At 40.2% G+C, this 19074-nt stretch overlaps 1 protein-coding gene across 7 annotated transcripts in view; it reads right to left on the bottom strand.

Annotated features, from left to right (window-relative positions):
• Positions 1-18117: 18117 nt before the first annotated feature.
• cntn5 (contactin 5) overlaps positions 18118-19074 on the bottom strand; it is a 98543-nt gene continuing 97586 nt past the window's right edge. For all 7 annotated transcript variants that reach the window (XM_019272925.2, XM_019272926.2, XM_027280967.1 and 4 more), the window contains one exon: positions 18118-18637. In XM_019272925.2, the coding sequence (XP_019128470.1) occupies positions 18534-18637 (104 nt within the window). In that variant the 3' untranslated portion in view covers positions 18118-18533. The remainder of the gene's footprint in view (positions 18638-19074) is intronic.

The following is a 19074-nucleotide window of genomic DNA, read 5'->3' as shown; positions in this document are numbered from 1 at the left end:
GATCATCCTCTCTTGCAGCTTATTCCTTCTGGACATCGTGTTTTTGACAGGATATCTTTTATGGGTGCCATTTCTGTTTGAAATGATGCCATGGCTTTTCTGTCTTTTTTTTTTTTCTCATCAAATACTGAGCTTTAGAAGCGTTTTCCAAATGACTTGATATTGAAAGAAGTTTGGTGAACTGTTTTCCCTCCAAAAAGGAATACAAGCCAGCAATTTGACCATAATTTTTCACATGAATAAAATAATCAGAACTTCATCTGTTTTTTTTTTTTTGTGAGAATTCAGATTTGAAACTTTTTGAGACTCGTTTTAAAGGACCAGTGTGTGATATCTAGTTGCATCTAGAAATGTAGATGCTGATTGCAACCCCCTCACCTCAGCCTCTTCTTCTTAGTTTGAAGGAGAAACAGCAGAGGCCACAAAATGCATGAAAAATTCTAATAAATTCTGTATTAATACAGTTTATGTTCCAGGTATGCATTTATATGAAAAACAACATTCCAGAGCAAAAGTAACCACAAAATGTATCTTTGCAGATCCAACGTGACCGTCACAGTTAGAAACTGTGGGTGATCAGATAAAGCAACCTCAAATGATGTTGTTTGTAAGGTCTGGGTTCTGTTCAGTTCTTTGCAGAACAAGCCTTTCCTTGACTGGTTTATTAGTATTCCTCAAGCAGACCTGAGAAAGCTGTTGAGACGCTCTTGATCAGATAAATCAGTATTAAGGGTTTTCATCAGAGAGAGAATTACACAGGTCCTCCAGTGCTTCAGACGCTTCCTCAGGGACGCTGAATTATAATTTTACATTCTTCAAAAAGTTTTCCAATCATCTTCCCTTCTCATGGTTAAATTTAAAGCCCATTAGTTTTATGTCACCAAGTTTCTTTATCCAATATATTTCTTGCTGCTGACAGAGAGAAAAGGGGCCAAAGAGATTAACTTCCACAGAGCATGCTAAAAGAGAAATCAAGCAAACAGTCCTTAAGAAATTCAAAACTGCACCACTACGATACTGTTCACAGAGGCAAAGATGAGGTATTACGTTTCTCAGTCAAGCAATATAATGAAGCACGTGCAGTTAGTGAGCAGGTACAGTATGTGTGGCAACACTGACTGGCTGAAACTTTGAGTATACGATTCTATACGATAAACTTCTACTGTGACGTCACAGAAAAACCTACATAGAAAAAGACTTTTTATGTGAATGGCACACCGAAGGCCACATTCAGTAACTGACACAGAAGCAATCTTTGGCCATTAGCGATCCAACAAAAAGTTCTTTGGAGTTGAGGTAGAATAACTGTTATTAGTCTGTTTCAAGTTTGAAGAAAATCTCAGTGGGTCGAGGTAAGCTCGCTCAGAAGAGATCAGTATTTCTTGCAGAGGAATGTGCTTTGGAGGAAAGGCTTAATAACTACGTAGCTTTCAATTTTAAAAGGCACACAAATACATGCCTCGGCTGTTTGTGATTGACTGATAAAAGCTTTTGTTTGCTCTCTCTGGGATCCCTATAGCTTTGAGCCAGGTAATTGAAAAGGAAAAAACAGTCTTTGTGTGGGTCATACTTACAAAAAAGAATCCACACAACTAAACGCATGAAAAGGAAAAGAACACCAGTCTTTACTGTTTTTTTTCTGTTAAACACAGATATTAATATAGCCTACCCTCTTGTGTTACAATGCTCCCAAATTAACTTTTTCACAGTCCATCAGTGCGGTGCATAGAATATCATCTGACAGGTTAAATGCTGCCACAGAGCAGAAATAAAGGCTAAATCCTGAGCATTGGCACACATGAGAGACAACAAATCCATAACACTACCCACCCTCATCAGCAGTTACATAATCCTGGATGGGCTCAATAGACCGATGCCTCACAGACCATATTCAATGTGCTGCATCTCAGCTTTGCCTTTCAATCAAGCTACTTTGGGCGTTTTGTAATGAGACACAGAAACAAGGAATTTAATGGCAGTAGTTATGCTGCTTTCCAAGTGCTTGTTTCTACTGACACAACAAAAATGAAAAGAACAAAAATGAAAAGACAGAACATTTAATACCCATATTTTTTCATCACATTTTCTAAAACATAAGGTAGATCTCTGTAGGCACACTAAAGCACCAGTAAGGCTGTAAAAAAAGCCCCAAAATAAAATTGTTGGATGCAAATAAAACATATCGTAGAGACGTAAATGTTTACTATTTACTATTTTTAGATCTACAGCATAAAGTGATACTATGTGAGGCGGCTGTGGCTCAGGAGGTAGAGCAGTTCATCCTCTAATCAGATGCTTGATCCCCGGCTCCTCCAGTCTGCATGTGGAAGTGTCCTTGGGCAAGACACTGAACCCTAAATTGCTCCCCAAGGCTGCACCATCGGTGTGTGAATGCGTATGATTCCCTTCTCTGTAAGTCACTTTGGATAAAAGCATCAGCTAAATGACTAAATGTAAAATGTAAACTTTCCACTGTATCCAAAAATGAAAATTACAGGATAAATGGCATGTTTAATTTCCCTACAATATTCCACAGAGCCCATGACGTCATAGACATCATCACTGATGATCTGAAATGTAGTTCAACACATAAAGAAAAGTCACAAAGTCAGAAAAATGATTCAGTAATCAGTAATTCAGTATTATCCAATGATGCAATGTAACTCATTTACTCAAGTAAAAAAATTAAGGTACTTGTACTTTACTTGAGTAGAACCTATTTCCATTTTAATGTCAGACTTCTCTTCCTCAGAGGCATAAATATTGTACTTTCTTTCTGATAAAATGACAAAAAAAAGTTGTGGTCTGAGACGATTCTCCTACTTTTAACACTGTACACTTTTGAAATCCTCCTGGATTAGCTGGAAAATGTGTCGTCACAAAGCCGAAAACAGGCTGTTCTTCTGAGCTCATGAAAAGCTGACTTTGTAGTGACGCTTGGTTCAAACAGGACAGCGACAAACAAACACAATGGTCTTATAGAATATGATGCATTGCTCAAGAACAAACCACCCAAACTTGACATGAAGTAGTTGAAATGAGTTCAACCTTAAACACATGATAAGAGTATTATCGTAGTGTTGTGCTGGCATTTTCTATCGTGGACAATATCTACCTACATACAGATACCTTGGTCACTGGTCACACCAGAACAAGTAGCTTTTCTTTGCTCAGTGATTGATGTCTTCCACTGTGAGAAGGTTGTGATGTGTCTGTTTATGTCTCTCTAACGTCGAGCCGAGGCTGACAAGGACAAAGTGGTAAAGTAGAAATTCAGCTTTCCAAGGCACTAAAATGAACTGAGGATGGATCCCAATGGCTATCCAGGTCATTGTAATCTATGTCTATAGCACATTCCTGTAGGATTAAATGGGAATCCATCCAAGAGACGCTGACCGCACTCAGCACTGACGAAGAGACACAGTTAATTGATACAAAATTCATAATGCGACAGAAAGTCTCACAATATCGCCCAAAAAATAATATAATTCCAAACAATATATTGCTGAAACAGCAGATTCAATATGTTATGAAATTAGCATATCCATTATCATTTGAGAACATACTGTAATTTCATACGGCACCATTTATAACATTAAGTCAATCCACTGTTTAATATCTGGAAATTAAGAGCTTGCCCTAGAGATAAACAGGCAGCTGTAACAACCCCTGAATTTATAACCACGTTGGGTTTTGGTACATTAATTAAATCAGTTTGTTATCCAAGCAGGCATAACTTTAGTAAACCAGGCACCAAGTGACATTTGGACCCAGCCATTTCTCAATGTTGTCCAAATCATTTTCCCCAAAATGGGCAAACAAAACCGTATTCCCACATTTGTCATCACGGCACCTCACTTTGCAGCAGCTGCTGCTCACAAATGTCAAGTTATTATTTTCCACCGCTCCAACATTATGCGGAACATTGCAAAAGATGTCTGCGAGCCTACGTCCGAGGGCCAGGTGAGGTCAGAACTAATGACTGTCTTGAGTGTCGGCAAAGGCGGCTTCAGAACTGTCATCCCTCTCTTCACCAGAATGTCCTTACACAAGCACAAAGCTGGTAAATAAGCAACAAGCAGCAGAGACTGCAGTTGACAGAAGCTCAATAATCCAAGGTCAAGGCATTTAACAGACAAAGACAAAAGGCTTATCTGGCCACTTTTCGTTTGCCTCACATCACCAGTAATGCCAGTCAAACCAATTGAGTGACAGCTCCCCCCCTTTTAAAGATTTATGCTAATCTGAAAGGTTGCATGAGCTCACCCAGTCGGCTGTTGTTAGGGTGTCAGGCTTCATGAGCACATCGGGACAAAAGATGCAAAACAATTAGACAACGCAGAAAGATTGATATAACTTCAGTGTTCAACATGTTGCTGTTTACATGCTGTGCACAGACGGACGCACCATCAATATCTCACTTTCAAGCCGTGTGTCTGGTTTTATCCTTTACTCGAAAGGAGATTATACTCTTAGCTTGCACGTGTCAAGTGACTGGATGGGCAGCATTACCAAACAGCTCTCACTATTAAATGTGAGGTATTGTCGGAGGGGAGGGGAGATCTGCTATTTTGATGCTCAGGTGTGACAAATCCCTCTGTGGATTTGTCGTAAACAGCTGCAGATTCTAAACAGGCTGCCCGGAGAGGGATGTGACACAGCTGAATGATACAAAACAATCAAGTCATGTGATTTGAAATGATTATTTACCCCTTCTGGACATCGTGGTATGAGTTACTTTCAACAGATGAAACAATGAAACGTCTCATGCTTCAATTTACAGCATGATGCACCATATTCGCTCTGACAGCAGCTCGGCTGGAAACAACAACAACAACCGAATTTCAGTTTTATTCTAAAAGTGCATCCGTCTTAACGTGCGCTCATTTGTCTTAACACAAGCTCATCCATCTTAACATGCGCTCACGAATGCTATCCAAATCATTAATATCGTGCATGTATTCAGCAGCAGATAATGCAGTTACATATTTTCATGGTTTAGTCTACATTTAGTGATTGTTAAATCTTTAAAGATTTTGAGATGGTAATGTATTTTTGCAGACGAAAAGAGACTATTCAGGCAGACAGCTTCTGCTTCTGCATTCATTAGACAGTCCAGAGTACAGCAACATGAAGCCTGAGACAGAGAGGGTAATGTAAAAAAATTCCCTTGCCAGATTCAGTCACCGCACACTGAAGGTTGATGGTACATTCCTAACACATTTGTTATATGCCCACTGAATTACTACATTTTTAATGTTATTCTTAGGATTTTTTTCTAGAAATATTCCAACATTCAAAGTATAACAAAACCTCTTTGTTGGATTTCAGACCCCTGCATGCTGTTGCTTTAGTTTTCTACACGTTTCTCAGCTTTTATTTGTGATCCTGGAAAAAAGTTATAAATAGCTGCTGAGGACAGGATTTGTCTGTTAGCACAGGGTTCATTAGTATGCACAGCATGAATGATAAACCAAGTGTGGATTTCAACAGGACCCAGTGGAAATGCTAAGCATGTTAGAACATCGTGCTAGAGCTGCAAACTTGCTGCACAGTTTTCCAACGCTGCAAGGAGATGTCGTCTAGACTTCGTAGTCTTTTTGCCTGGAGAAATATAGGTGAGGTGATCAAGCCACTGCCTGTAGAGTTTAGTCTGACTGAAGATGCATTATCATTTAAAATCACCTCTGTGCATGCATGCATTGTGCATTTATTAATCAGGTCATATCTCCAAGTTGGTCTCATTTTACTTCGCTTTTCTTTCTTCTTCTGTCTAAGATGTTTATGCCAAAATGTGTGTAGATATACAGCTGTCACTGCTGTCTGTGCAAAGTGACTCATAGACATGTCAGTGTTCCTGCCAGAGGATCAAGGCCTCAGGGGCCGTCCAGTGGGAGACCACTTGAGCTGCGGCTTACATGCACAAACTGCCATTTCAGAAAGACTGAAACCGGGGGCTGCATGTCATTGTTTTCATGACGGCCCTGATCTGAGGCTTCTAGTGGTCTTCCATTGTTTGAGTAACCACAAAGAGCGCTTTTGTGTGGAAATGCTAAACTGAGATTAGCTCCAGCAGTCTAGCAGGCTACATGGAGCCTCAGAAGAGCTTGCAGTAATCACACAGTTGCTCCGATGGTGTGGAAAGCCCTGTAACTGAACCACTTAAAAGAAACTGTACAGCTGCTCTAAAAGAAAAAAAACCCAAAGGAAATCTCAGAAGATTATCCACCAATTGCACAAGTTAAGACATCCAGCAGGATATTCAAAAACCCATATTACATTGATTTTATGCCAGTGCACAACACAGTAAACATATCAGGGGCTCTATTGATTTCAGTGCTTCTGTTTTTGCAGGATAAATGGACGTTTTTTATTTCAAGTATGTTCATGCAAAGTTTCAGTTCTATTCACCTCCAGGATCCTCAACATAGGTTGAAAAATGCCACGTTAGCTGCATATTATTACAGTCATCTATCAGTACATGAGGCTGATGCTGCCATGCAGTGCCTTTACAATCATTTCAGTTTCACTGCAGTGTGATTTAGATTTTCCTAACAAAAAGAGGATATCCATAAATCACATTTCTATGTGCAGTCAAATTGTTTTTTTTCTTTTTCCAAGTATGATAAGAATTGTCTTGTAGTTAAAATAGATAAATGGTCTCTCAACAACATGCTCATCTTCTCCTGTGCAGCGTCAAACATGTGTGCGTCTCATTTACTGCGCAGAGTTTGCACGCTGTGATGTGTGACGATCTGGCACAGACAGCATCCACCATTATTTGATGATTTATTATAATTCTGTCAGTATGGGCATCTGCTTTGTTTTCAGATCTTTACTTTTCAGCTCCCTGTGGCTCTTTCCTGTCGTGTATTTTTGCCTACACTTTGTCACAGCCATAAAGGAGCTGTCTAACATGCTGATTGGTCTCCGAGACAACGTTAATCAAGGAGCCCTCTCTGCAGTAAAGACCTTGATGTCCAGTCCACCTGAACAGACACTACAGCCATCTGTGGCACATCTCAGCCCCTGTGTAATGCATTTTCAAAATTAATTTGAGTTCTGTTTTCCTCTGCACAGGAAAATCGGTCTGACTAATCTACCATCCGGGGAAACGGATCTGCACATGTGACATGCTGGTCTGAATGAAGGGTAAAGTGCACTGCTCTTGAGAGCAATTTCCTCATTTGAGCTTTAAGTCAATAAGGTCAAACATAGGACATTAATCACCGGAGTAAAAAAAAAGAAGAAGAAAATCTCTACATCGCAGTACAAAGAGAAGTGGCTCTCAGCTCAACCTATGAGCGTAGACCTAGATTTCCAGCCTACAGCTCATTAAATCTGAATTGAATTTCTTTTCAGTTGCTCGTGTTGCAGATCTGTATTCACCTCGGGTGATAAACCTCTTCTGGCTACCAATTAAGCGAAAACATTTACATGCACAGCCCAATTTAAATGCACCACCATCAGAGCAGACATGCTCAATCACCTCCAAGCCTGTCTCATTCATCATGCTCTTACTTACAGCTGCAATCTCCTTCCATATTGATTCTGCAGCACGTGGGAATACCTGTTTTCACTCAGCAGTCTGGGAGGACATTGCAGCTCGACTGGGACTACCCCTCAGGTTGCTGTTGGGCGTTTGATGGTGTGCAACTGTCATACAGGGAAGACGTACTGACAACACCCTGTGTAAGACATCAGAGGTGAATGATTTAAGCCTTGAGCGTATTGGCAGTCTGTACGGTAACGACGCTGGCATTGATTCTACAAGTATCATTGTTGTATCCACCCTTTAGATGTTGGTTGCCTGCAGGGCATTTGAGATGTACGCCGACATGACCTGCTGTAGCCAGGTAGTTTATACTGTGAAGTATTCCTCTGGTGAAAGAGAATGAAGTTTGGATGCAGGGTTGTAGACTTTTAAAAGGTTAGTTCATCCGAATTACAAGTTTTTTTTCCTCACTTAGCCTTGTTCTGGGTTTCCAGAGGTTTCACGATGCAGTGTGTTTCTGTGAGCAGTGAAAAGTCAATGCACAGACACGGTATCCCAGATAGTGAACCTCACTGCACACAGTTTTCATAAGGAATATTTCTTCAGTAGAAAGAGGTTCCAGTAAAAACTGTTCCCATCAAGGCCTGTGGATTATCCAGAGTAACCCACACTGATGTTGAAATTCTGAATACTGCACCACCGCAAATGTATTCCAAACTTTCACTGTATTGTGGTTGAAGCAGGAATTTCACAGACATCTCAACACTTCTGCACATAAACTCTCTACATGGCAATTTATTAACTTTTGTATGGAATCGTTTAGTCTTGTTCTGTACTGTAGTCAGCAAATTTGCCATGCTTCTTAGCTTGGAAAACCATGGTGGTTTCTGCATGTTTTACACTCTTTGTTTTCATTTTTCTTTTTAACTGATTATATTATGATATGAAGATTTCTGTCCCTTGATATTTTTGTGTATTCGTGGCACAGAAACAACTCAAACAACGGCATGAACGGAAGCTGGACAATATCCGAAACAACAGACTAGGCATGAGCAGGATCATTTTGTTGTTGTTGTAATCTGTGTAACGTGAACCTTCAAACAGTTGTTTTAATAATAATAATCAAGCCTTAATCTATGACAATGGTTAAATGTGTAGGCGTTTTATATTCTGTTGCAAATTAAATCAAATAAAAATCACATATCAATGACCTTTTATACCTGCATATAGTATGTTTCCACACTAACATAATGCGGGCACACTAATGCCTTCAGATAAGCAGAAAAAGGAGTTCTTTAATCTGATTTTTGCCTTTTAGGTTCTACAGTGTTCAACCTCATGTGCACGGATACTCCTTCCTTTCATCCTTCTCATGGCATCGATTTCCATCTTATTAGCGTCTCCAGTCCTTCTGAATAACAGGATACAATAAGCTAATCTTTTTATAACAAATCCTAGCTGTAAGGAGTCTTAGTAGCTAATTGAAATCATAATTGAATAGAGCGAATACACACTGTTCCTGTTGAGGTTTTTTTTTTTAAATAAAAACTGAGATCGGATTTAACGAGTGGTTTATGCTCTACGCAGTACGTTCCATGCAGTGTGCCAGATAATACATTTTGATTTGATACATCGTGAACAAAAGAGTGAATTTTTTTTAAACGCTCGTACAGCGGCATCCTTACCAAAACACTCAGTGTGCATTAAACGTCAGAATGAAATGACGCAGCTGTTGTTACTTAACAAATTCCCTTTGAATAATGAGGCACATTTCAGCCCAGCTAAAATAAGTGTGTGAAAGGGCTCCAGCTTCACTCTTTATATATGTCTTTATTATTTATCAGTCATGGAAATTCTCAGATCTGTTCTACTGCAGAGGGGCAAATACGGGGTTTTTCTGATAATCCATCCAATTTAAACTCGGAGAAGAGTGGCAAAAAGCAGCAAGGAAAAGAGAGGAGGAGTGTGGTCTCTTTACTGTTTTATTACTTAGTTTCACTTTGAAGGAACCCTCAGATTGCCTCAACTGATCCAGGTTTTACTGTGGCCTGCCACCCAGGGAATCTTTAAATCAGGTAATATGTCAGCCCCATGAAAGGTTCGCTGCACCTAGCTTTACTGTAAAGTAGGCAATGAAGCTGTAAAAGGCCAAGCGATGAACTGGATGCTCCCTTGCACAGACGGGCTCCAGACCAAGGATAAACCCAGCATTTACCTTTCTCTCCTTGCTCAATGGAGAATGGAAGGCGGGGGCTGCGGCAAGGTCTTAACGACAGGTCAGAACAGTTCAATCCAGTGCATTAAAGGAACTGATGAGACTTTGATTCATCTGAATCTAAAGCAATGAATAAAACATTAGGTATTACCTTCAGATCCACTTGTTACCAAGATCTTAAAAACTGAATATAATCAAGAGAAAGAAAACGCTGAAGCTGGACTGATTCAGTAGAATTTATAGACAACAGGGAATCTCTGAGCGGTATTTGTAGTCACACATCCAGCTGTACAAGCTCACAGGTGCACTATTAAAGTCTGAACGAGGGGGTCTCATTTCCCGTAGAAAAATGGTTACCTTTTGAAAAAAAAGGAGACAAAGGCAGCATCTTTCTCTCCCCTTGAGACGAGTGAGCCCACCAGGCAACCCAGACACAATTAGATGTGACCATCTGCACCCTGCATTCCCTGACGTTCAGATAGGTGTCATGCCATGTTTTGTTTTTTTTCACAGATGCTGAACCTTCTCACAGTCTCTGTGTTAAAAGTGGAAAGCTTCTCTTTCTTTCCCCATTTAAGAAATAACCCAGTTGATATATGAGCTGCTTCAAAGCTGCAATACAATATTTTTGCTTCTTCTTGTAGTAAAGGTTTAATGCTATTCAGTTCTAGGGATGGGAATCGAGAACCGGTTCTTGTTGAGAACCGGTTCCGTGTGTTTCAATTCCATGGAATCGTTTGGCAGTTTAACGATTCTCTTATCGATTCCAAAAAGCACGAATTACGTCACGTAACTTCCGCAAGAAGTTACGCACGCTCGATTCCAGCAAGCACGACAAATTACGCCACGTAACTTACGGAAGTTTCGCACGTGCAGTGCAATCAGTAGTAAACAATGGCACCAACGCTCCAAAGTTTGCCTGAATTTTACCAAAAAAGATGGCAAGAGGGCGACTTAGAATCATTGCAAAGTGGAGATAACAGCGTCGGGAGGGAACACGGCGAACATGCAGAAACATTTGCGCACACAACGTGCAATATTTTTAAATGAATGTCGTGTTTTTGACACGCTTCGGACTGGAGATGAATCTCAACCTAGCAGCAGCGGCAGCAGCCAGGCTGTGACCACCTCTGCGGTTACTACGGAAGGTAAATAACACACTGACTACCATGTTAGCGCCATGTGCTTCTTTGTAAAACATGCTGTAACAGTTAATGTTAAACGTGTGTATTTGCCACAGTTACACATCGTTACTAGGCTGTGAGCCTCTTTTGACCTCGCTGTTGGTTTTGTAAGGTCGTGATACTTCTAACTAAACAAAGCTGATGCTGATCAAACTGTTTGTTCTCCTTTTTTCCCCAAATGAGAATCGATAAGAGAATCGATAAAGAATCGAATCGTTAAGCAGAATCGATAATGGAATGGTAATCTCAAAATTCTTATCAATTCCCATCCCTATTCAGTTCTTAAACTTCCTTAAAACAATGTTGACCTGAGTCTCAGGATGGTAATGCATCTGGTCAGTTTGTCAGTCCAACACTTGGATGGATGGATGGATGGATGAGCCAATTTTTTCACAGATGAAAACAAACATTTCAAAAGTCACCATCATGATGTAGTTACTTCGGCATCTGTTTTATCTGTTTATTGCAATCAAATCACAGTAAAATCCATTTATTTTGGGCTCATACCACTGTATTGTTAATCATTGGGTTCAGCAGTTCGTAGTTACTTGCATGGATAAACACACATGACCCTGCTGTCATGTTGTAAACACTTGGCATTCATAAGAGTTTTGATAATAAGACGGGCAGTGCCATTGCATCGAGGGCGAGAGGAGGTCAAATGCTGCCCCCTATATTTTTAGAGCATGTGCCAAGGAATTACACATTCCCCTGAACAGCAGGTCAAAATTTACACTTGTGGAGTTTTCCTGTAACCAAACAAAAGTCATGTTTAGTGCAGTGAGCGTAGTGAGTGTGTCCAATGCATTTCCTTTCTGAGAAAACATTTGAAGAGCCAATGTTTTGAACATTTTAAATCCTGTATTGTTTACATCCTTGTTGACTAGCTCGCAGCCTTCTTCTTCCCTGCTGGTGTTGGCTCATTTCTCTGGCGCGTTACCAGAGAGGACGTCACACGCTTTTGAACAGCTCCATAGGCTACAGGTTACATATAATTTCATTACAAAATAGCTCTATTATGAATGGTTGAATTCCCATCAGCCCCAGTTGTATTTTAGTGTTAACATTTTAATGTCAGACAGATCAGGCTGCCAGTCAGTCAGACCACAATAGATATGAGCAAACCCATGAACCAATGATAAAAAATTCTAACCACAATCAGAGCAAAGTGAATTCAGCCACACTGCAAACACAAGCTGAAACCTCTGGAAACCCAGAACAAGGCTAAGTGGGGAAAAAAAATTTGTAATTCGGATGAACTAACCTTTTAAAAGTCTACAACCCTGCATCCAAACTTCATTCTCTTTCACCAGAGGAATACTTCACAGTATAATACTTTCTTTTCTATAGCGAAGAATAATACTGCAGGTTTAGTTTCCAAAAGTTTGGTGGGTGAACTTTGAGAAGCTTTTTTTGGGGGGGGGCTGTTTAAGCTTAAATCCTTTGCCCAATCCCGGCAGTCAAAAATCTGCATTGATTAGCAGAAACTCACGCTGAGTTATAGCTTAACCAAGGCTTGAGGTAAAAAGTTTCCACCACCTCCCACCAATTAACTTTTGTATATAAGTACTACTGGAGATGTGACCTGAAGTAGCCTGTAGTCGCAGTGCAGTCAGCCCCGTATGATGGATGTCCTGGACGTCTCACTGTTTGATAGATGGTGTTTTGTTGATGATTCGGCCGGACATGACATTCAGCTAATACTCTAACTCAGTGGTTCTCAACCTTTTAGAGTCATGACCGCCCAGAATGATCAGGTTGGTGTCTGCGACGCCCCCGCCTGCCTGTCTGTCTGCCCAAGACTGTTCAGGGATTGCTGTGATATCACACACATCATCACCAATGCTTTGCTCACAGGCAGAATAACTAGTGTTTTTAGATTTATTGAAATAACAGCAGCTTCACAGCCGACATGTTTGCTTTAGGCCTAAAAGTAATTGTTATAGGAATTTTCAAATGAGCCTTCAATAAGAAAGACTGGATTCAAAGTATCAAAATTAAGTTGAATTTATTCTTGCATTATAAGCCTTTTTAATTTCCTCTGATAGTTTCCCTAATTTAAATGTAGCCTCTCTGGACTTCTTCTATTTATACATGAACCTGAACTTTACCTTACCCTGCCAGCTTTAGCAGCAAAATCATATTAGAGAAGTGAGAACAGAACGTCACGTCACGTACACATCATATGATTCAAAACATCTGAAACACAGTATAAACCTACTTTTTATAACAGTAATAGATAGAAATGTATTACTACGGTAATGGGACTGTTAATATCTATAAAAACAGAATGTGCAGCCTATGGTATATGGTGTTTTTGACTTCTTGTCTCCTGTTATTAAAAAGTTATATTTTTAATAATATATAGTATTTTATATTTTATTTTCCAACCCCCAAGTTGAGGACCACTGCTCTAACCAAGTCTTAAACCAGGCGTGGCCTGCTGAGGCACACTATGATAAATTGAATGAGTCTCCACTCTTCCTCCCAACACTTGCATAAAACTTGTCATGTACATTACTGCCCCGAAGATGTGCACCCATCTTATTTCATCAGACAGAAACTGTTTTCTGCGACCCCACGACCTTTAACCTCCATCAAGTAGAAGTTTGGTCAAACTCTTCAGTCATCTACAATACTGCCTATGAAAGCAGGCGGGGATAATAAGGTCTTGGCACTGAGCTTTCTGCTTTCTTACTTAACCTTTAAATCTCCCTGCGCAGCCTTCATCCTGCTATATACATCGCACTTAGATTATCCCCAGATTTACAAATCCATCCCATTATATTTCCTAACACAATGGGTCTGAAGAAAAGCAGCTCGGACCTCCAAATTGGATCACCACCTTCACCAATCTGCAGGAGTTTGGCTGAATACCAAGATCTATATAAACAAATCACCTCATGTGACTCCTGATATGATTTACACCTGCAGTGGAAATTCTTGGAAATGCTGATATCTCGTGAACAGCATAACACGCCACACCATGTGGAAATAGCTGCAGTTAGATACGTGGACAAACATTTCGCCATAGCAGGTCGTTTAGTATTCCAGATGAATACCAACACAACAGCGTAATGCATTCCAACCCCATTGCCTTGCAATATCTGTAAGCTTTCTGAGGCTTATAATATTTATTTTTTGGTTGAGACTATGTCAGAGCACTATTCACCTCAATAGAAACAGAGCTTTGAAGAAATGGAGCTGTACAATGCATCCCATTACTACATTTCATTATTACATTTGGCAAATGTTTGGGAGTAGAACAACACATGGCCTGAACTAGGGGTGGAAAGTTTAATCAACAGGATTTGTCTTCTCTTCTTTTCTCTCTTTTCTTCTCAGATTTACTCTTAAATGCGTCTCCTTAATGAGGCTTCTCAGCAGGGCACTTTTACTTCAATTTCTTATGAGGGAGGATTCACAGTAAATCAAATTAGCTGGTGTATCTTAAGAAGGTTCCCTCTAATAGTACACCATCTGCCATCACACAGGCAGGAGCAGATATTTTGAAAAAAGAAAGAAACTGTGCAACTACTGAATGTTTCGTTTTAAAGGCTGTGATGGAGAATGTGAATTTCAAAACTATGATTTTAAAACTAATGTGCCCATCCTCAATCATCTTATCAGGACTAAAGGATATTCTTTATTTTCTTTCAAACAGTCTTGCACAGACAACAACAGAACATTGCTGAGCTTTTCACAAATGTGTTGTCAATAGTGCAGCCAACATGAGCAATTTGCCCTGACAGTGGAGCTGCAGGAAAGGCCACTGGGTTCCTTACAATCACCCGGGTTCCCTCCTGTGGGAGTATGAATGTAGCCAGCAAATATCAGTAAAAGTTTGCGAGCTACATAACAACATTTTATGCTTGTAAAGTGGACAGCCTGAGGGTGGAGCAAAAAAATAAATAAATGAGAGGTTCATCACAATTGTACTCGCTGCAAAACTTCTACACTACATTTTTCCTTGCTGTGATGCCACAGACAAAGTCAGAGTATTTTTCTTTTTTGCCAAACTGAACAATTGTTGTCAAGATATTCTAACCAAGATGCCTTGAACTGTTGATCAAAGTATTGAATGGGCAAGCAACCAACCGGCATAACTGTCCAGCAACTAGTGGGGCAACACGGGAGAATAATAGTTTGATAAATAAATTGTTGGTGCTATGAGAGTACTGTACACAAACAGACCAAAAAAAAAAACAAAAACACAGTGTCTGACAGTGCAGCTGGTTTTAGAGGTCAATTAGCACAGAAGGCTTCACATCACATCACAAGATTTTAATTATGCTATAAGACAATTAACCAGACATACATCGGTAGAGAATAATGAATTGAGAACACTTAATTAAAGCTTATTGAGAAAAATTGCAGACAAAACTGAATTAGGGTGAAGCCACAATTATGTTTTTTTTAATTCAATGGAATCTGTGGGTGGTCGTGAAGAAGACATTTCCCAAAACACACAGACACGCCGCGCTATTGCACCATTTTACTTCTTCAATCTTTGAGAGACATTTTTTTTTCTCATTTGGCAATAATCAGCATAATATCACCAGCTTCACAGTCCCTGACAAACCTGTTTGTTTTTTTTTTTTGTTACTTCTGTCTTATTTACAGTATCAGCTGACGAAAAACTTGATAATTGTGCCCCGAAACTGTGTGATGTAACACAGCTGATGGTAAATGCGCATCGAGTCTCACACAAAACATCAAACGTGAGACAGAAAAACGATACCTCGCACAGGAAGTCTCTTACTGTATGATGTTACAGTTTACCTCTTGCTGTCGCAGCAGCATCTGTTGGAGGGCTCTACTCTTCTGGCAATTTCATGATGAGTGTTAAACTGTGACCCATCTGAAAAGCAAAGTCACAGCTCGGCTTAGTCACAGAGCAAACACTCCAAAAGCGTTGCCACTGAGACAATTTAATACTTGACTTTGTAAGTTTTAGAAGGCTAGTTACAGGCCGAGTATTGACTGATACTTGCTGGCATATTGTATTTCAACTTTTTGTTTTGGTACAGATACTCGGTCACTAATAGTTTAGTTTTCAGAGAGTGTGCTCTCAGAATGAAGAGGAAAGAAAGTGTTTTATTTTACTGTCCGCTAATGGTGAATAGGGCATGGAATGTAAACTCAGAAAATTTTATATTCATTGCCGTGGCGTTGGATAAAGAGGAGAAATGTGTCCTTCAGCTAACAGCGACTGTCCGTCCTGCTGAAGTGTCCTTCGAACTGGAGATGTTGAAGCTTCAGGGTTGCTGTTACATTATGTGCGTTGCTAACCCTATGAAGGAAAGAGGATTATGTTAAAGTGTTGTGTGACTCCCTGAGCCTAAAACATATACTGATCTGACTCTTTCCCGAAAAACTAAAAGAGTCAGATCAGAAAAAAATATCCAAATATTAGACTAATGGCAGTAAATGGGTGCTGCTTTATATTCTAGTCGGTAAGGCATAATGAAAATTATTTTTCTTGTACAAAATGTATTTGCATGTAAAACTGACTCTTTGTTGATCTCAAGCAATATGCTGTATATTAAAATTATCTAACACAGCTCAAAAAGTACAGTATATCCCAGCAAACGCTCACGTGTGCATGCACGTACACATACACATACACACTGACATTAACCTAAGGGGAGTTCATGTTTTAATTGCTGACACTATAGCTTCTGGCTCTCTGAACCAAATGGGTCCCCTTGCAGGATACATAATCCATTATCATAAATCAGATGCGCCAACACAGACAGGTGCTGCATGAATAATTAAAGGTCGGTACATTAGCACTTGTGTGGAGGTATGTGTTTGAGCCGACGTCATTGAACAGGCTAAAAGCACCACAAAAACCCCTCCATCCACATTAAACAGCTTAATGCTTTGCACTAGTGACGGGATTGATGTACAAGTTAGAAAGAGGAGACCAACCTCACCATCCTCCCCCTCTGAATGTAACCAAAACAGAGAGGCCTGAAAGAAGAGGAGGTATCTATGGGATACTGCTCCGAGCGGTGTTCGTCCTCTGTTTTGCTGTGTGGTCCTATCTCTTGTGGTTGAGCTGGTACCCTTGTCTGAACCTGAGCGGGTGAGCCAGGTTACTCTGACTCTGTAATGGAGAGTCCAGGGAGCTGGAGGCAGAGCAAGCAAAAGGTCTGCTCAAGCAAGCAGGCTTTAGGACTACAGATCTCCATTCTAACATTAATTACACTTGAGGCAAATTCATTTGGATTTCTGCCCAGCGAGAGATAAGCTTTTACTGCAGACAAGGCAAGAGGGGAGCCAGAGAGGAGGGTGAGATATTCTTGATTCTGCCCTATTTGGCTCTGCAGTGGTTCTTTTATCACAGAAAGTTTTGCAGCCTCTAATGCCACGTGTGTGGAATTCAATCAACCCAGACTTTACATAGCACTTTAGAAAGATGACTCAAAGTGTGCAGAACTGAGAGACGGTTTAAGAGTTGCAGAAGCAATATAGAAATGTATAGAAAGCATCATAGTAAATTTGTATTTTTAACTTTTATTACCTGTTAATTGTTGCTATTTATCAAGCAAAAATAGCAAACATTCTTCTGTGTCCACCCTCTCAATTAAAGAAATTTGATGGTTTTAATGGATTACTTTAATTTAATTGGATCCTGGACTGCTGATCAAGATGTCCCCTTGGGGTTTGGGAAACATTGTATGGACAAAATGATTAATTGCTTCAATATAAAAATCAATCAATAATGAAAATAAATTATTTGCATCCCAGTCGTCATTAATATATCTTTTTTTTCTCTCTCGAAATGTTAGAAATTACAAACAACAAGCATTTAAAAAATATACATCACATTTATTTGTACTGATACCAAGAGTCCGTACAGAGTTGTCTTTGTCTATTGATGTGTTTGGGCACTACAGGAAAGCACCTGTTTCCTACTTCCATACATCCAACAGTCAACAAACTGTATCACCAAGCATTGCTTAATCACTACCAAAAACAGAGAGTTTGACAGAGCTGACACACACCACTGTGTTTTTTTTTTCTCTAAAGGTAACACAATGTACAAAAAGCAAGTCTGGAAATATTAAGATTCTTGGTTTCCATAAAAAACTTTTTTTTTCTCCTCAATGTGTGAATAAGAAAACAATGCACTTATCTCTACTGAGCTTCTGCTGCATTGCTTGTTAGGCAGCCAAGGGGTAAATTGATGCAGATAAGTAATGAAAAGAAACAGGCCGGCTGATCCCTGTATTACTACCACAGCAGCTTTCGAGGAATTGTTCACGCTCTGTAGAGACCCAGAGCTGTAGGAGCCGTCTGGAAGTGGTTAGATGCCAGTCAATGAGTGGAACACATGATGTTAAAGTAAATGATTAAACAAATCTTTCCACACAACGTACGATACAGTACAACACTACTGCGATGTTGGAAAGTACTGTGCAAATCAAATGTCCGGGGCCTCAAAAAGAAACAGGGAACTTAAAAAGGATGAACTCTGAAGAGCTGCATGTTAACTGGCAGACTAAACCCCCCTTTGGCAGGCCTCGGGCCTTCCGGGATGGGTAAGGCCAAAGCAAGCAGGCAGTCAGAGGGAATAAGGGAGCAGAAGACTGGTGGCTCCCTCCGTGAAAATGAGGATGGCACAGTGGCCTCACCAGGAAGCTGAAGGCACCAGAAGAACCAGGACCAGTGCTGTCCATGTTAGGCTCTGTGGCAGGCAGTGCACCGAGCACTGGTTGCTTTTTGCTCGAACACCTAAGAGAGAGGGTGGGGCAGACAGAGAGAGAGAGAAAGTCAATACTGATGAAAACAAAGATGCTAAACAAAATGCCGGAAAGGCATTCATTTTTAATGCTAAATAACTCCATTGATCTTTTGAATGAATTGGTCTCAAGGAGTTTGGCCCAAGGAACAAAGTCTTATTTGCTAAAGGAAGACAAAGGACAGTGAAGGAGAACGAATACGAGCGAGGAAACAACAACAATCCATTGCCCTGAGAAGCTGGCTGGTCACGCCACACTCAGGGCTGCAAACTTTCAGTTCGTCCTGTTGCTTAGAAGTTAATTGGCTGTGCAAGAGTAGGAAGGCTTGTGTGGGCGAGGTAATTAAAAGAGTATTAGCCAAAGAAAACTTGGCTCGCACAACAGCTGTGGTGACTCAATTAAGGGCAGAACATAACATTGCTACACAAA

This window comes from Larimichthys crocea, chromosome VII (assembly GCF_000972845.2).
Source record: "Larimichthys crocea isolate SSNF chromosome VII, L_crocea_2.0, whole genome shotgun sequence".
In the NCBI taxonomy this organism is placed as follows: domain Eukaryota; kingdom Metazoa; phylum Chordata; class Actinopteri; family Sciaenidae; genus Larimichthys; species Larimichthys crocea.
The sequence above is the reverse complement of the archived record's forward strand: the minus strand, read 5'-3'. Positions and strand labels throughout refer to the sequence as shown.